Source organism: Sabethes cyaneus, chromosome 3 (assembly GCF_943734655.1).
Source record: "Sabethes cyaneus chromosome 3, idSabCyanKW18_F2, whole genome shotgun sequence".
Lineage (NCBI taxonomy): Eukaryota > Metazoa > Arthropoda > Insecta > Diptera > Culicidae > Sabethes > Sabethes cyaneus.
Genome location: NC_071355.1, coordinates 129252087 through 129272566, shown reverse-complemented (window position 1 = coordinate 129272566; position 20480 = coordinate 129252087). Strand labels below are relative to the sequence as shown.

The 20480-nt window shown below is 35.1% G+C and overlaps 1 protein-coding gene across 1 annotated transcript; it reads right to left on the bottom strand.

Moving 5' to 3' along the window:
* Positions 1–3096: 3096 nt before the first annotated feature.
* LOC128743345 (uncharacterized protein DDB_G0271670-like) lies at positions 3097–4110 on the bottom strand (the record flags this gene model as incomplete). The annotated part of the gene is made up of 1 exon (XM_053839899.1): positions 3097–4110. A coding segment is annotated over one exon (1014 nt), but the record flags the coding sequence as incomplete, so codon positions are not given.
* Between the last annotated feature and the right edge of the window lie 16370 nt (positions 4111–20480).

The window sequence follows — 20480 nt, the reverse complement described above, 5'->3', positions numbered from 1 at the left end:
ATCCCTTGTTTCTTTTATTTATACATGTTCACCTACGGTTGCCTTCATATATTTTTTTAGATTTTCCACAGTCTTCTACCCTAAGTTGTACATGGTGGAATACAGCATAAATTAACTAAAAAAAACAAGTGAGATTAGCTGCTCATAGCTGCTCTCCCCCGAGACACACCCTCTTAAAGAGTACATATAAAAATAAAAAAGCCAGTGATAGTTTCTAAAGGGAAAAAGATAGTGCTCTACTATTTTCGACAAAAATGTGCAATTTAATTAGATTACCAATTTCCTAAAACATTTGTAAGCCATACGAAGGGTTATTTAAGAGCTAGATCGAAAAAAAAATTTTTAAGGGTGTCCCTAAGAGTTTGGCTTATAACTTTTTTTATGGAAGAAATATAAATCTTAACCATTCAACAAAATTTCTTAAAATTAGTTTTTCTACAAATTTTCTGTAGACAGCAACCATTTCTGACTTAAAATAGAGAAAATATTTTTTGTGTCTGCTTGAGGACACCCTAATGTCCGAATATTTCTTCACTACTAGAAAGTGCTTTTTAAATGAAGAAACTTTTCTGAAGCAACTATTATGCTATGTCTTAAGGTTTCGATGCTATTACTTATGTCCCACTTTCTTAGCATCCCTCCCACAGCGCGACGTAATTTGTGAACAACCCCACAATTACGTAGGCGAAATAGTGAAAGACAAATTAACAACACATTTTTGGATTATCCCTCATGTACAGAGGGCAGCAACAGCGATAATTAACGAATATTAAATGAACAGATTTTTCGTGACGTTACAACGGAGCTACGACCCTCTCTGTGCAAAGCAGAGCGTTGTAACGTCACGAAAAGTAAAAGCTGTTTAAAAATTAACTTCACTAACTATCGGAATTCTGAAAACGGCAAGTTGTTCAGTATTCATCTCTTATCAAATCATAGAAGAAAATCTTTAGATAAAATTTGAAAGAGAGCAGAATTTTCATGTTTTTTAACAGAAGAACCAAAAGACGTATTTCTGGCGCGTTGTAACGTCACGCTACATATTTGCTTTCCAAAACAATCTGGGCAAAGCAAATGCTATTAATTTGTCCACTTTTAATAGGAAATTTTATGCTCTTTCCAAATATATAATAATATTTGGGGGTTTCTCAACGATTTTCCCAGCTAAAACATAAATACTGTGCAAAGAAAAGCCAAAACGTTGTAACGTCACGGCGGAATGTGTCAATGTATTTTCAAAGTCGAAGGTTGTTTAAATTCATGAATTTAATGCAAGAAAATAACTGCAACATTTCTGTAATATCACTTGGGTATTTTTTTTTTTAAACTAAACCGTAAACCTTTTTTGTAGACTATTTCAATTACCCTTCTCCTTGGAATGAATAGATGGAAAATGTTTGAAAGGCAATCTCGGAAAACGCCTGAAATCATACAATTACTTTCGGGTCTGGTTACTTTCCACTTCCCTGGTTTTTGAACGAGGTCGAAAAATGAAACAAGCCTCTTTGAAAGCATAGAGCAGGCTGTTTCGACCGGTCGAAAACTAGATCACAAACAGTTTCGCGTTTCAATTTTCGTACTTTTTTAAACGTCTTTAATTACATCATAAAAAACAAATATGCACTGTAACAAAAGAGAATTGGACAGAAATATTGCCTTTTCTTTGTATAATAACATATTGCATGAATTCAGTGTCCTAATTTACACAATTTGTGGAAATTTTTATTTCGTATCTGTTTTCACTAGACGAAAAGAAAACACTCGAACTTCAGTCCCAGCTTGAAAAATTTGATTATTTGGACGTACAGACGCCAATCTTGGTTGGTTCTAGCAAAATAACAGCCTTGACAATATCCTAAATAATAGCTTTTCTCTACCTTTTTCTTAGGAATCTATTTGATGAATGTTTCAGCAGTGGTGCGAAAACTAGCACAGGGTCGAAAACTAGATCCCTTACCCTATTATAGATTTGTTTTTTGATTCTGAAGAATTGGTTTTGTCGGTCAAGAGGTGTTAACCCTCGAACACTCGCGCCAACTTTGTAACACGGTTACAATCAAATTTTGATCTACTGCAATTCTATCTATATACACCGGCAAGTCCTTGAAGTGATGGTGGTTTTCTACTACTACTACTACTACTACTACTACTACTACTACTACTACTACTACTACTACTACTACTACTACTACTACTACTACTACTACTACTACTACTACTACTACTACTACTACTACTACTACTACTACTACTACTACTACTACTACTACTACTACTACTACTACTACTACTACTACTAGTACTACTAGTACTACTACTACTACTAGTACTACTACTACTACTACTACTACTACTACTACTACTACTACTACTACTAGTACTACTAGTACTACTAGTACTACTACTACTACTACTACTACTACTACTACTACTACTACTACTACTAGTACTACTAGTACTACTACTACTACTACTAGTACTACTAGTACTACTACTACTACTACTACTACTACTACTACTACTACTACTACTACTACTACTACTACTACTACTACTACTACTACTACTACTACTACTACTACTACTACTACTACTACTACTACTACTACTACTACTACTACTACTACTACTACTACTACTACTACTACTACTACTACTACTACTACTACTACTACTACTACTACTACTACTACTACTACTACTACTACTACTACTACTACTACTACTACTACTACTACTACTACTACTACTACTACTACTACTACTACTACTACTACTACTACTACTACTACTACTACTACTACTACTACTACTACTACTACTACTACTACTACTACTACTACTACTACTACTACTACTACTACTACTACTACTACTACTACTACTACTACTACTACTACTACTACTACTACTACTACTACTACTACTACTACTACTACTACTACTACTACTACTACTACTACTACTACTACTACTACTACTACTACTACTACTACTACTACTACTACTACTACTACTACTACTACTACTACTACTACTACTACTACTACTACTACTACTACTACTACTACTACTACTACTACTACTACTACTACTACTACTACTACTACTACTACTACTACTACTACTACTACTACTACTACTACTACTACTACTACTACTACTACTACTACTACTACTACTACTACTACTACTACTACTACTACTACTACTACTACTACTACTACTACTACTACTACTACTACTACTACTACTACTACTACTACTACTACTACTACTACTACTACTACTACTACTACTACTACTACTACTACTACTACTACTACTACTACTACTACTACTACTACTACTACTACTACTACTACTACTACTACTACTACTACTACTACTACTACTACTACTACTACTACTACTACTACTACTACTACTACTACTACTACTACTACTACTACTACTACTACTACTACTACTACTACTACTACTACTACTACTACTACTACTACTACTACTACTACTACTACTACTACTACTACTACTACTACTACTACTACTACTACTACTACTACTACTACTACTACTACTACTACTACTACTACTACTACTACTACTACTACTACTACTACTACTACTACTACTACTACTACTACTACTACTACTACTACTACTACTACTACTACTACTACTACTACTACTACTACTACTACTACTACTACTACTACTACTACTACTACTACTACTACTACTACTACTACTACTACTACTACTACTACTACTACTACTACTACTACTACTACTACTACTACTACTACTACTACTACTACTACTACTACTACTACTACTACTACTACTACTACTACTACTACTACTACTACTACTACTACTACTACTACTACTACTACTACTACTACTACTACTACTACTACTACTACTACTACTACTACTACTACTACTACTACTACTACTACTACTACTACTACTACTACTACTACTACTACTACTACTACTACTACTACTACTACTACTACTACTACTACTACTACTACTACTACTACTACTACTACTACTACTACTACTACTACTACTACTACTACTACTACTACTACTACTACTACTACTACTACTACTACTACTACTACTACTACTACTACTACTACTACTACTACTACTACTACTACTACTACTACTACTACTACTACTACTACTACTCAGTAGTAGAATTAAACGATATAAATAACTCTTGTTATTTTTTCCTTTTTTTCGTTTCAGGTTTCTGCTCGAATGCTGGTAGATTAATACTCATTATATTATTTTCTTCTATCTATTAATAAATTGCTCATTTATATTGCACCTGGCAACAATTTAACGAGTCCTACGCAAATTCGTTTTTTATTAATAATTATTCTGTACTTACTAAATACATTGAAAACATGCTTGTCAAACAAGGAGGGGTGCAGTGGGGAGGCAATAACGAAAAACTCATAATTTAAATTGCTACATTGCAAACATGCGTGGTAAACGCAGAAAATAACCACGCTAATAATTTTTGCGTGGGACTCTAAATAGGTGGAAACTCCGCAATAATCATCTGGTGATTTATCACGTAGGGTAAATGAGGTATTTTGGCCCATGCGTTACACAGTGTCTATTCCATTTGAGCCAACTCCATTTGATTTTACCATGCTGGGCCAAAATAAAGAGCGCGTAACGCATAAGCCAAAATACCTCATTTACCCTACTCGTTTCAATTGCAGAATTGTCTAAAGAAACAGCGGAATCGAATAGTAAATATATTGAAAGTTTTCGTTTGACTCATACCCGGTAGATGCCACCACGGGTAGCTACCAAAACCTTTTGCAATGATTATTGCTAAGTTCAAATTCATTCATTGCAAGTTTAACCCTAGAGCGGTCGCGTTAAAAAAAGTTACGTAAGCGGTCGCGTCGTGTACTGAGTACACGGCGAATAATTCTGCCTATATGTCAGGACTGGTATGAGATAGAAGGTTGTGGTTTTCGACAAAGTTGTTTATCTATTTAAGACGCATCTGGAAACGAACAATAAAGTTTGAGAACTGATTCGCTAGATGGCGCAAATGGCGACCAAAATAAATGATTCTAGAATCTCGATTCTAAAATCTCTAATATCTCGGAACTGAGAAGAGATAGAAGGTTGCTGTCTTTGGCAAAGTTGTTTATCTGGCGAGATCAATCTAACTGCGGACAACAAAATTCGAAACTGATACGATAGATGGCGCTTATAGTGAGCATATTGATTTTTTTTGGAATCTCAGAGTCGTGACGAAATAGAATGTTACTGTGTTCTACAAAGTTATTTGTTCGAACTAGACACATTTGGTAATGCATAACAAAGTTTGAAACTGTCTCACTAGGTGGCGCACGTGGTCAAGTTATAACCTTATGATGATATCTCATGACCTTGATACGATAGACGGTTGCGGTTTTTGACAAAGTTGTGTGTCAAGACGAATTTGAAAATGATCGGTTAAATTCGGAACTGTCCCGTTAGATGTCGCAGTTGGTAAATTCATATTTCTTTTTGCGATATCTCAGCTTATGTCGAATAAACGGTAAAATGGCTTATCTGGTCTGGAACAGAACACCAAAATGTTTGCAAATATTATTCTCTTGGCGATTTTCCCATAACAGAGTTTGTGAATCATCGACAATGTTGACAAACTGAATAATGCACATATCTCACCTAGAGATACATGGTACTTATTCAACGTACCCATGCATACAAACAACAATACAAAACGAGCATTTGTTTGTGTTATTTCCTGCTATGATAATGAGAATGAAAAATGTACATTAGATTCCTAACAATCCTATAATATTCTTGTTACGGTCACTTTTCCTATTATTGATAAAAGGTTTTCTTTTCTTGTTTGAATAAACCCGTTGCTTTCTTTGAACATCATAAAACTGACTTTATTACTGCTCCAACAGGTTAGTTTTATCTGATCAACTTATTTCCTAGTGTTAGTAAGTTTACAGGGTATTGTTGGAGGTGTGGCTTAATCTATTCAACCATGATGCAAAGTCTGAGTCGTGTCAATATGATTGGTCGAGAATGTCGTGTTAAGTCGGATACGTGAGATAGAACGTAAGTTAGAATGAGCGAGTTTGAATGAGTGTAGAGAGGGAGAATTGAATGAGTGTCGAGAGAGAGAATTTGTGATAGCGCGTCGGTGGTGAATATATCGTGAGTTCTCTTGGGTGCATGACGTGTGTAAAGTAGTTCAAGATCGCACGATGCACTTGAGCTTGTTGTTTGTATAGAGGAAAAATGTCGTGTCTGTTTCGTTTATTTTGATGAGGTGTGATCGTACATGGGTCTGAGGCTGAGCTTTGTCTTGTAGGTTGTTTATGAGATTTGTACTTGATGTTTTCTAAGGAATCTTGTTTTAACGGTGTTTTGGTTCTGGTTTCGTTGTAAGGTGTCGGGTTATTCCGTGAATCTGATATGGGTTTCTTGTAAGGATTTAGAGTGGGTTTGGTATGAGTTATGTTCGTGGGAATTGTGGTTCGTAACATCTGTGGAATGTTGGTCGGTCATGTTTTTGGGAAAAGTCTGGTCTTTGTCATGTGTCATTGTAAATTCTAAAACATCGCTTAATGCGTATAGCATACCTTCCCTTTGAAGAGTAAGGTATGGGGTAGTAAAAAGGGATGGGGTTTTTTCGTAACATATATTGTTGTCATATAAGTTTTTTTTGATAAATTTGAAAAAGGTTGTTGATTAGCCGTTGGGTGTTGGATACTTATTGTAATGGTAATTGTAAACTGTTACATAATATGTGATTGTTGTTTTGTTGCGTTTTTATCAATCTATTTTTGTGTACTATTGTCGATTTGTTGGTTCTAATACATTTGATTTTACAATTTGGATCTAGTAATTCTTCGACTACATATGGTCCTTCATACCATGGGTCTAGTTTTCGTCTATTTTCTATTTTCAAATAAACTGTTTCGTTGATATTGAGTTGTATAGGATTAATATCGTTTTCTGCTGACTCTGTTCTTGATTTTTTGTGTGATTAATCTATTTCTAGCTATCTCGTTTGATTTTTGTAATTTAAATTTTAACTCTTTGCTGTATTGGTCAAAATTATAAATTGGTTCCGTTCCATGTTCGAAGATTTCCTGGGGTAACTTTGCTTTGGTTCCGAAAACTAATTCATGTGGTGTAAATCCGTGGTCTGAGTGTGGTGTTGTGTTGTAATTGAATGCATAAAATTTTAACCAATCATCCCAGTCAGATTGATGTTCATTGACGAAAGATCTCAGATACTCGTTTAGGCATCTGTGATTTCTCTCCAATGAGCCAATTGTCTGTGGATGATAGGCGGTGCTAAATTTCTGTTTTACTTGTAGGGTTTTGCATATTTGTTCGAAGATTTCATTGTTGTATTCTGTTCCTTGGTCTGAACGTAAAATTAAAAATGAACCGTATGTGAGAAGAAAATCATTGACTAAAGCTTTAGCAATGACGTTGGCCTCTTTTGTGGGTACTGGTATCAATACGATATATTTTGTTAAATCGCATTGGATACTGACTGCGTATCGGTTGTTATTATTGCTTTTCGGTAATGGTCCGATAGTGTCTATGGATATAATTTCAAATGGGTATGATGGTGTTGTAGTTACTATTTGTTTTTCCTTTGTGTGTTTTATGACCTTGTTTCACTTACAAGATTCACATGATTGAATATATTTTGCTATTGATCGTTTCATGTTGTTCCAATTGTATAATTCTCTAATTTGTAGGTATAGTCTATGTTGTCCAACATGTCCTCCTGTTGGTGTGTTGTGGAAATCGTGTAATATTTTCTGTATAATTTCCTTTTGCGTCACCGTTGTTGGTGGTTTGTATATAATAATTTGTATTGAATGCACTTGTGCATTTGAGATTGCTTTAAAGTTCTCGAGTGATATCATGTTGAATAATTCGTCTTTTATTGACAATGCTAATTTGCTTTGATAAATTTTTCTTGCTTCTTCCTCTACTTTTAGAAGAGCAGACTCTAAAGCCTGACTTCCATTCATATTTTGATGCACTTGTGCAACAATTTTGTTATTTTTCTTTATGATAAACTTCAATTCGTTTCCTTTATAAATTTTTGTCTCGAGTTTTAGTAATTTGTTTGTTTCAGAAGGGTTGTTAGTCATGTACGTCGAGAGGTGATCAATTTCTCTAGGTACACTATTCTGAATTTTGTTTGTAGTTTCCTTCACGTTATTTTGCAAATTTCTGGTCATGGACCTTGTATTTACTCTTAAAATATTTAATTGTTTTAGTTCGTCTGACGTTGTAATTATTCGTGACAATGCGTCAGCTCCTACGTTTCCTTTGCCTGGTATAAATTCCACTGTAAAATCGTATTCTTCCAAATCTAACCGTATTCTCGTTAGTTTTGAAGTGGGGTTTTTCATGCCGAACAGATACACTAAAGGTCTGTGATCTGTTTTAACAACAAATTTTCTTCCATACAGATATGGTTTAAAGTAGTTAATGGCCCAATGGATTGCCGTAAACTCTTTCAAAATTGTAGGTTTGTTTTTCTCACCTGGTGTAAATGATTTGCTTGCGAATGCGATTGGTAAGTTTCCGTTTTGGGTCTCTTGAGACAGAACTGCTCCACATCCAATGTCTGATGCATCAGTTGTAACTATGAAGTCTTTTGCAAAATCTGGGTATTGGAGTAGTTTCGGGGAAATTAGAGCATTTCTTAAGGTATCGAAAGCTCTTTGACAGTTAGCTGTCCAAATGAAATTTGTGTTTTTCTTTAGTAATTGATTTAGGGGGTGTGCTATTATTGCGAAATTTGGTACAAATTTTCTATAATAGTTGCAAAATGCTACAAATCGTCTGACTTCGTCAGCGTTTGTTGGAATTGGGTATTTTAAAATTGCATTAAATTTTGAATCATCGGGTAACATACCTTGGTCGGTAATTTTATGACCGAGATAAGTCACTTGTGTGCTGAAGAATTTGCACTTTTGGGCGTTGAGTTTTAGGTTATAAAATCTCAAACGTTCAAACACTTGTGTTAGATTTGATAAGTGGTGATTGACTGAGCATCCTATTACTACGATGTCGTCAATGTGAATGAAGGCTAATTCTGGCGTTAAACCTGCCATTGCTATAGTCATCATTCGTTGAAAACTGTTTGGGCTGATGTTTAATCCAAACGGTAATCGAGTAAATTGATAATGACCGTTTTTGGTTGAAAATGCTGTAAATTTTCTGGATTCCATATCAAGTGGGATTTGGTGGAATCCAGACATCAAATCTAATGTGGTGAAGAATTTGGCTCTTCCTAATTGGTCAAGTATATCATCTATCCGGGGTAGTGGGAATCGGTCTGCTAGTATCCTTTTGTTTAGTTGTCGGAAGTCTACAACTAAACGCCATTTTTTTGTGTTATCAAGTGATTTTTTCGGTACTAGTAGGATTGGTGAGTTATAAGGGGATACTGAAGGTTCAATTATGTTTCCTTCTAGCATTTTGTTTACTTGACGGTCAATTTCGTCATATTGGGAATGAATCGTTTTGTAGTTAGGAATATATACTGGGACGTTGTCACTAGCCGCTATATTTTGCGTATAGAAGTTGTTTTGGCTGACTTCCTCTTCTGGAAGACAAAATATGTCTTGATATTGACTGATTAAGTTTTTGAATTTCTCTACAGCATATTTTGGAATTTGTTCAGTATTTATATTTTTGAGAATTTGCTCGTATCTGCTACTCTCATTTGTCTTATTTTTTATTGGTATAATATAATCTTTTAAATTACTTAATGTCGGCTTAAATTGCGTATATGCTATAAATGATGGGTTGTCGTTCGTATTTACAAATTTTACATAAGGTTTTTGTGGGGAAACTATGGTATTTCCACAAAAAATTCCTGGGTAGATCTCTTCGGAATGGACTACCATATCCTCTGAGATGCCCAAGTAAGGTATTCTTCTGATAACTTCGCTTCGGCTTGGTAACATGAAGCCTTCTTGCAAATTGTCTTCTATTGGTATTGCTATCTGTACATTTTGTATATTTGTAAGTAGCCAATATTCGTAATCTATTACGCATTTGTAATTTGTTAAAAAATCGCGACCTAAAATGCCGTCTGCTTTAATTGGTAAATTAGGTGTTACTAAATGAAATTGGTGATTTAGTGTTAAACTATCATTAAAGCATAGTATTGTATTAACTATTCCTAAAGTTTCTATTGTATTCTCCGTTATTCCGGTTAATTTAATTTTATTTGCTTTATTTACAGATTGGTCAGGGCGTATATTTTGTGCTTTGAATAGTGAAATATCTGCTCCTGTATCGATAATTAAATTGCAAATCTTATTTCCAGTCATGTGCACTTTGACTCGAATAAAATTTGATGTATTTAAATTTATTGTTAATATGGGTGTGCCTGTCGGTAACAAGTGACCAGAGTGTCGACTTCTCTGATCAATTGTTACTGTTGGGCGAAAAAATAGTTTTGGTCAGGTGGTGATAATGATGGTCGGTGGATTTGTTCCACTTGTTGATTGAAGGGTAGCATGTCTACGCCTTGATTAAGTGTTGGTTGTTGTACATTTGGTTCAACTTGCGTTACTTGCTGTTCGTTTGCTAAGTACGCTCGAGCGAATCTTTGTCCATTATTTTGCGGTTGTGTAAATCGTTGTCCGTTATTTTGGTATCCGCGTGCGTTACTGTGTTGATATCCGCGTCCGCGTTGTTGATAATTAGGTCTTTGATTTTGGTAATTGTTGTTTTGGAATCTTCGAGGTTCTTGACTTCTGAAATTCCTGTTATTCATTTCGAAGGGACGTCTGAAATTTGTTTGTTGTTGATAATATCCTCTTCCTTGTCCTTGTCTTGAGGCTTGCTGGTTGTTATATCGTCTGTTGATTTGTAAAACTGATGATGAGTGGCCTTCGCGTTTTTTCTGTTCGTTTTCCATCGCTACGTTGATGGCTTCTTCTATAGTCTCAAATTTTCCAATTCTAAGCATCATCTCGGTGGTACTGTTGCTGGTATTGTCGATCATGGCAGAGATGGCTGCTTTTCTGGCCATCTTTTGTGCTACTTCGTTCGGGATTTGTTCTCGAACGTAAGTTTGTTGGAGTTTTTCTGTGAGGATTTCTATTTGTTTGAAATCGTCAACTGTTTTGCATTTAATTCCCTTCAGGCTGGTCAGTGCCAGGTCTGAGGTGCATTTGTCTGCACAATGTAGTTTGAGTTTGTTTATTATATCATCGATTTCCTGTGGGGGGCCTGCGAAAAGGTTTCTAGCTTTCCCACTTAGCTTAGTCATTATCAGTTGGATTGCGGAAACTTTGTTCTCGGCTGGTATTATTGTTTTTACTAACACCAATGCATCCGTAAATGAATTTAAATTTTCACTATTTCCGTTGTAAGCCGGTAATAAACCTGCTAACTCGGAAGCTGTTTTTATGTTTAGGGCCATATTGCTTTTTCTTTGGCACCAGATAATGATTTTTGTAATAGTTTTCAATTTTAACTTCCTTTGTCTGAGGTTGATGGAACTATCAGCTCTCAGTAGGGAGTCTTCGGTTAGGAGTCTTCGTCTTAAGGTTTGCGGTTTGATTCTATGTTGCGTGGTTTCAGGATCGCTGTCGTATGCTCTTTGGAATATAACGGTATTATTTAATATTTTAATGCACTTTTCGTAAATTGTTTTTAGTGCGTTATAAGATTCGACCGCTTTATTCCAGTTCGAGGTGGACAACCTGTATTCGTAAGACCTTATAATTGTTTTGTATTCAGAGAAGCTATCTTGTAACTGAAGTTTCTTGGTTTCTATCCCTTGTAAAGTTCGTGTTCGAAGTTTACTTTTTTCTAGGTTCAAGTGTTCTCGTCTTATAAACGTTTCAATTATTTGTAATCTGTCCATTCGGACATGGTTGGTGTTACGGAAGGGTTAAAATTCGCACAAAGCACAAGAATTTCAAATTTAAATTACAAATGTCTATTTATTTTTAATAATTTCGTCGATTTCTATCCACATTTCCGGTGGTATGTCTTCTATCGTTATAAATATTTTCATCTCTCTCTTTTTTTTTGTTTTTTTTTTTTTTTGTTAATTACTATTACATTAATTGAATGACGTATAAATTTATAAAGGTAAGAATAAAATAAAAATGTTTTTCTTCTCCACTTGCCTTTGCTGCCGTCGTCGTTCGATGCCGATCGATTTATTCCAATTTCCGCTGCTTCTCGTCGTTGCTGTTGATCGATTTATTCCGACTTCCGCTGCTTCTCGTCGTTGCTGTTGATCGATTTATTCCAATTTCTGCTGCTTCTCGTCGTTGCTGTTGATCGATTTATTCCAATTTCCATTGCTTCTCGTTGTTCTTTATCCGTTTTACGCTGGGCTTAATGCTGCTAGCGTTTTCGCTGCCTTTAGGGCTTGTCGCCTTAGGTGGCTCGTTACTAGTCTCACCAGTGTTACAGTTAATTGGATCACTGTTAATACCAAAATGATGTTTAATTTGATATTATTTTCTTCGAGTATCGACGTATGTACGGTTTGGGTTTGCACTACCGTCACGTCGTTATTTCCATTTATACGTGCACTGCGGTTTCCCATAGTTTTTTTGACTTCAGTCCATAATTTGGTTTACTTCATTCGGTTTAAAGAACTAATCTTTTTCGGGTTCACACCTTGGATTTACTTCATTCGGTTTAAGAACTAATCTTTTTCGGGTTCGCACTTTGGAGTTACTTCAGTCGGTTTAAGAACTAATCTTTTTCGGGTTCACACTTTGGAGTTACTTCATTCGGTTTAAGAACTAATCTGTTTCGGGTTCGCACAAGACACAAATTTTACACTTCAGACAACTACCCACGTTTAGTCACTGCACTGTGCTTTTTCTATTTTTATTCGCATCCGCGGATTGCACGCTCGAAGTCTACGGTCGCCATTTCCTATTATTGATAAAAGGTTTTCTTTTCTTGTTTGAATAAACCCGTTGCTTTCTTTGAACATCATAAAACTGACTTTATTACTGCTCCAACAGGTTAGTTTTATCTGATCAACTTATTTCCTAGTGTTAGTAAGTTTACAGGGTATTGTTGGAGGTGTGGCTTAATCTATTCAACCATGATGCAAAGTCTGAGTCGTGTCAATATGATTGGTCGAGAATGTCGTGTTAAGTCGGATACGTGAGATAGAACGTAAGTTAGAATGAGCGAGTTTGAATGAGTGTAGAGAGGGAGAATTGAATGAGTGTCGAGAGAGAGAATTTGTGATAGCGCGTCGGTGGTGAATATATCGTGAGTTCTCTTGGGTGCATGACGTGTGTAAAGTAGTTCAAGATCGCACGATGCACTTGAGCTTGTTGTTTGTATAGAGGAAAAATGTCGTGTCTGTTTCGTTTATTTTGATGAGGTGTGATCGTACATGGGTCTGAGGCTGAGCTTTGTCTTGTAGGTTGTTTATGAGATTTGTACTTGATGTTTTCTAAGGAATCTTGTTTTAACGGTGTTTTGGTTCTGGTTTCGTTGTAAGGTGTCGGGTTATTCCGTGAATCTGATATGGGTTTCTTGTAAGGATTTAGAGTGGGTTTGGTATGAGTTATGTTCGTGGGAATTGTGGTTCGTAACATCTGTGGAATGTTGGTCGGTCATGTTTTTGGGAAAAGTCTGGTCTTTGTCATGTGTCATTGTAAATTCTAAAACATCGCTTAATGCGTATAGCATACACTTATATCATACAGGAAATAACACACACGTAATACAAGGAAAGAGTAAAGTATTCGAGCCCCATGAAAAAAGCAAGCTGTATACAAATGAGTATCAAAAGAGTGCCCTTCAGTCGTATTGTCTTGTTAGCAAAACAAATAGTTTTGGTTTTATCATCACGCACACGTTAATAATTGCAAGCATCAATGTTGCCAGTAAGCCTGCCCGCCAAGTTAGCTCCGGGGTACGACGCTAGCCAAACAAGCCAGTCGTAGTATGTTCGAGTCTCGACTGGGCGGTGCCGCTACAGAGTTAATTAAAGTTTTCACTGGCCCCGTGATTTTTCTGTACTCTAATAACCGGCAGCGAAGTCTATCGATAAAGAAGGGTCAAGGACGTTTATACCCATGGTTTTGCTTTGCTGATAAATCTAGATTTTACCAGATTTTTTATTGCATACCAGACAAAGTTCAAAATCTTCCAGATATTTGGTAATGTGCCAAATTTTTGCCAGATTTCTGTTTCGCCGTTCTGAAAAAAAGTCATCACTCCTAATTTCAGAGAACATTTTGTATCTGCGTTGAACAAAACTGGCAAGACGTGATCAGTCAGTGCTCTTCATCTTGTCTTTTGATAAAAGTTGAAGCAATACGTATCAATTGCTTCTGTCAGGAAACCATAAAAATAGCTGTTGATTGACTGGAATTGACAACGCGATCAATGGTGAAAAGGACAACGATGCGTTATCTAACGTGTTTTGACTACAGAAACCTCTTTGTAGAGAACAGTAGTGTTCTATGTCATCATGGTTCCGAAATATTCCGAAAAGAATTTGATTTTCTCATCATCTCCACCTACTACTGACTTAATTCCGAATTTTATTTACCGTCATCGGAAGTATCTTGACCTGATAAACAACTTTGTCGAAAACATCAGCCTTCTATCTCGTCATGGTTCGGAAATATCGCCAAATGAATTAAATTTCACCGTGTACTCCATCTAGCGGACTACTTCCAAACTTCAGTGTTCGTTACCAAATGCGTCTTGGCTTTACAAGCAACTTTGTAGTAAATAACAACCTTCTAGCTCATTGCGGTTCTAAAATATTCCTAAATAAATTTAATTTCTTCATTATTAGCGCCATCTAGCGAATCAGTTCCGAACTTTGTTGTATATCACGGGATGTGTCTTAACTAGATAAGCAACTTTGTCGAAAGTCGCAATCTTCTATCTGTACACAAACTTGAGCTATTGCCCGCCGTGTACTCAGTACACGACGCGACCGCTTGTGTGTAACCACTTTTTTCATTTCAAAAAAGTTACGTTAGTGGTCGCGCTGGTGTATTGAGTACACGCGCGCGGACACACTATTTTTACAAGCAATTTTCGACCACTTTTTTTATTTCTTTTTGCTATATTTTGGTATCATTAGAAAGGGGAAGAGTAGATCTTCGAATACAACCAAAACCTGGTATGATTTGATTAAAATTTCGATGATTTTTTCGTATTTTTCGAAAACGCGTGTAGTCAGTACACTAGCGCGACCGCTCTAGGGTTAAACTTATTGTTCAAATCCAACAAACCAAAATTACCTCAAAAAATGTTGGAACTATTACATATTTAGATTGAAGTTTGTAAAATACTTCGCTTAAGTCATTACTTTCAAATTGAACATTTTTGCGGTCGTTCTGACTGGATCTCCGAACCATTCGTGATTTTTACATAACGAATGTTTACGATTTTGATAATTGTTCATTTTATTATTTACGACATAACGGCCTCCAAGCTCTTCATTTTCCTAACAAAGGATCAAGTGTCACTGAAATTATGTGGATCAAGTGTACCTGTAGTGTATTTTTGTAAAATATATACAAGTTTTATTGTAAAATGTATACATCATCAATGAATAAATCCAATGTCGTCATCAAAGCTGTCTTTTTAAACACCTAGAAAGCGTATTAGTCTGTGAAGTATAGGTTAAAAACAATTTTAAAACATAGATTCATCTATATTCTTTCATTATTGGAACGTGTTATTCCAAACAAAAAGCGAAATTACGACTTATTGAGAAAATACGATTTTAATTTTTTGATCTTAGTTCGGCCTACTACAAATGATCGTGGTTCGGCCTATCAGCTTCACTAAATCACCGCTAGTGGCGTCGCGCTTCGCCGACGTTTTAACCAATTTCTGGCTGCACGTAAGATTCGTGTTAAATCTAAATGTTGTTTTATTCCATATCCCAGGTAACACAAAATCGTAATAGAAAGTTCACATTAAATCGTTTTCATGTCAATTTCACATTGGAATTGTATAGTGATTAGAGTATGTCAAACCGAAGTGAACAATAAGTGGTATGCAGTCGTGCGTGTTTTCATATACAATTCATGACTGTGAATTATAAAGCAGCATAGACGATTGCATTATTTGATTATATCTTAATCATATATTCAGGAGTATTTAGTTGCGTGTTATAAAAACTACGCAAAATAGAATTACAAATAATTGTCGAAATTTTAGTAGGTAAAAGGTACAAGTACCAGCGAACCACATGCCCTGGCGGGTGTTGTGGGTTCGAATCCGATTATAATCTCAGATTATAGCTTGGTTCGACTCATGCACCTTCCAGTATTGGACAAAAGGTAGGAGTCAAAATGACTACTTGTCAAGCGTAGCTACCAATACCCCCCCCTTCCTTTCCGCTCTTCCCCTCCTTCACCAAAAAAAAAATTTCATTTCTTTCCCCTACCGTCCCTTCATCAATTGTAGAACCATCGTTTCAAAAAAATATTAATATATATGTATGACCGCATTTCAAAGTCAAGACTAAAAACTTGAGATTAGTCTACCACATTATTGTTAATGTACCAGCTTATTCAACACCGCTAAGTAGATAAAGTGAAAAAGACACTATATTTAGCAATAAAAACACATCTGTACTACTTGTAATGCTTCAATATTCCATTGAATATGACCGAAGAAAGTAAAAAATTGTCTGAATTTATATAACTCGAAATAGTTAGAATTTTGACCATGTATAAGGTTACTGCTGCTAGGTAGATAAATTGAAGAAAGATGCTATATTAGGCACCAAAAGTAAGCTTATACCATTTCTGATTATTTAATTTATAAAAACATTAGTTTTGAAAACTTTATATCGGAATAGGCCGAACCACGAACATGGGCCGAACCAGGATCATAATTTGACTGTCATTAAAAATCAAATTATAAATCAACTGGTTTTCTAAGGTTTCTTCTAAATTAAGAAATAGAATCATCTTTAGCTATTCTTCCCATACATTCTAAATTGTTTTCGAAAAACATTGTGGTTTTGTAGATATACGTGCATTAGTCCATGAGTGCTATGTGAAACAATGCGAATAGGCCGAACCACGATCAATTACCCTATATTATATTTTCATTGAAATGTAAAAATTTATTACATTTTTGTTTTTCAATTTTGTTAGTTTATTGAAATGTACAACTTTATTTTTTCTGCATAAAAAAACCTGATTTAATCCACCTAGTGGTGAAAGGAACCTTTGTTATACGGTCTTACTTGCTATTTGAGATAGTCGACACGTCTTCGGAACATAATTCATCTATTGGTTAACGTTGCGTAGTGCGTTGGTTTACATAAAATTTTTGGAAATTGAATAAGTTTGATTTGAACAAAATAGGAGCACTTTGATAGATCCTTTTTTCATGAAATTGCTGAGTTGTTACCAATTTGAGTAAGTACAAGTAAAAGTAATTTGTAAGAGTAAATATTATTCTTTAATAAAGGTTTAATAAAGGTAAAGGACTAGTTTATAGGTTTTTCAACTATGCATAATTTCCTGTAATTTCGTCCTATTTGATTCACATCAATAAAGTTTTCTTGAATAAATTTCATCAATTTTTATTAACCTTCGGCTACTCACGCTGTTGTATTTTGTACAACACGTGTAGGTTTTTGAATGCCATATTGTTATAAAGTTACAAATCATTGTTTAACTAATATGCAAAATGTCATAATTATTCAAAGCATTAATACTTTAAATTGTTGAGAAAATAGATCAGCATAAACCGACGTCACAGAAACGAAGCAATCAGCATGTGAGGTGTACCGCAGTTGGCCCCAGCTGGAATTTTCGCTCGTTTCTATATATGGAAAAATGGTGTCTGTATGCAGCAAAACTACCAGCAAATGTAAAATGTTTAAAATGTATCCGTCTATTGGTAGTCGAGTAATTCGGGGTCAAAATCAGGGTAATTTTTATACTCAAAGTGCTACAGTTCCTAAACAAGCAAACATAGAGGTATACGGTATTCAGCAAAGTTGTGTGTTTTTACTATTTGTACAACTTAGTAATACATGAAAAAGTCATACAACAATTATAAAAAGAGCAAAAATAGAAAAACTAATATTACATATTCATGTACAATACATAAGATTTTTCTATCTTCGCTACAAAGATAGAAGGTTATTGTCTTTAGCAAATTTTTTTGTAATAATATGCTCTATAACTTTGCAGAACACATCAATGTGTTATATTGACACAGAAGAAATTTTTTTTTTCACTTTTAGGGGGATTAATCAAAATTTAAATTCCACCAGACGATAGAGCTTCCAATTTCAAGAAACTCTTCCAAAGGTTCAATAAACCTAAAACCAAGTTTTCTCAATCAAAACTCTAGTGCGCACGTTTTCTTTAGTTTTGGGCTATTGTGCGCGCGAGTAACCGTGTTTCAAAAGTTGGCGCGAGTGTTCGAGGGTTAATATCTTTTAACCGGTAAAACCAATTCTTATGAAATTTTGCATATATATTCGTAGTGTCAAAACCTTTCGTTTGATATTAAAATAATTGAAATTAGGTAAATTAGGTGTGGTGTATACGGTTGCTCATAACTTTCAAATTAAACGTCCAATCAAAAATCTATTAGGATATATCAACTTTCAAATGAGACTAATAGCGCATAAATCGGTTTGGCCATCTCTGAGAAACAGGCGATAATTATTACCTTGTCAAAACAGGTTTTTTAAGCATAACTTTTAAGCTACTTGTTTGTTTTCAATAAAACTTCCTGAAAAAAAATTAGTATGAGAGTTTTCATTTGATACTAAGATCGTTGAAATCTGTTATGTGGTTCCGGAGAAAATCGTGTCAGGTATTTTTCACATATTTGCTTATAACTTTAAAACGAAACGTCGGACCACGAAACAACTCAATAGTGATATACTAGGCAATAGTACCTTTCAAACAAAAGTTAAATCGAACGAATCGGTTCAGCCATCTCCGAGAAACAGGCGATAGAAAATGAAGCGCGCACACACACATACATACACACACACACACACAGAAAATGCTCAGTTTTCAAAACTGAGTCGAATGGTATATGACATTCGGCCCGCAGGACCTTCTTTCCATTTCCGGTTTTTCAAGTGATTTCTATACCTTTATACTATATATTTATATAGCAGAAAGGCAAAAAGTGAAAATTACGTGACACGATTTTCTCCGGAGCCAAATGACCGATTTCAACGATCTTGGTATCGAATGAAAGCTCTTGTTAACACTAAATTTTTCGAGTAAATTTTATTGAAATCAAACAAGTAATTTAAAAGTTATGCTTAAAAAACCTGTTTTGACATGGTAATAATTATCGCCTGTTTCTTAGAGATGACTAAACCGATTTTGGTGCTATTAGTCTCATTTAAAAGGTAACATAACCTAATAGATCACTGTTGATTGGTTTTTTGATTGGACGTTTAATTTGAAAGTTATGAGCAATTGAATACATCATACTAAAATTTACAATAATTTATAACGATTTCATCTAAGATGATTTATCTGGTTTGAATTATTTTGGCATCAAATTAGAGATTTTAATGCTGCAAATATATCTGCAAAATTTCAGGAGAATCGGTTTTGCCGATCTAAAGATGTAAACCCTCCAAAACTCGCGCCAACTTTTGTAATGCGGTTACTCGCGCGCACAATGGCCCAAAGCCAAAAAGACATGCGCACTAGAATTTTGACTGTGAAAACTTGGTTTTAGGTTTATGAAACCTAGGGAAGAATTTCTTGAAATTGAAAGTTCTATCGTCTGGTGCAATTTAAATTTTGATTAATCCCCCTAAAAGTGAAATAAAAAAATTATTTTTCTTCAGTTTCAATATAACACATTGATGTGTTCTGCAAAGTTTTAGAACATATTATCACAAGAAATTTGGCTGAATACAGTAACCTTCTATCTATTCAGCGAAAATAGAAAAATCTTATTCATTGTATATGAATTTGTAAAATCAGTTTTTTCTATTTTAGCTTTTTTTGTAATTGTTGTATGACTTTTTCATGTACTACAAAATTGTATAAATAGTAAAAATACACAACTTCGATGAATATAGTATACCTCTATGTTTGTTTGTTTAGGTACTGTAGAACTTTGATTAAAACTTACTTACTTATTCAGCCGAGAGCCGGGGTGGCTCTTGCCGTATCAAGAATTCCTCTCCATTGTACTCGGTCCTGGGCTACTCGTCGCCAATTCGTTGCGCGTCTCGACACACGCAAGTCGGCTTTTGATTAAAAAAAATCCCTTAATTTTGACCCCGAATGACTCGACATTATATATTTGCTGATAGTTTTGCTGCATACAAACACCATTTTTTCATATGAAGAAACGAGAGAAAATTCCAGGGCCAATCGCGGTACACCTCACATGCTGATTGCTTCGTTTCTGTGACGTCAGTTTATGCTGATCTATTTTCC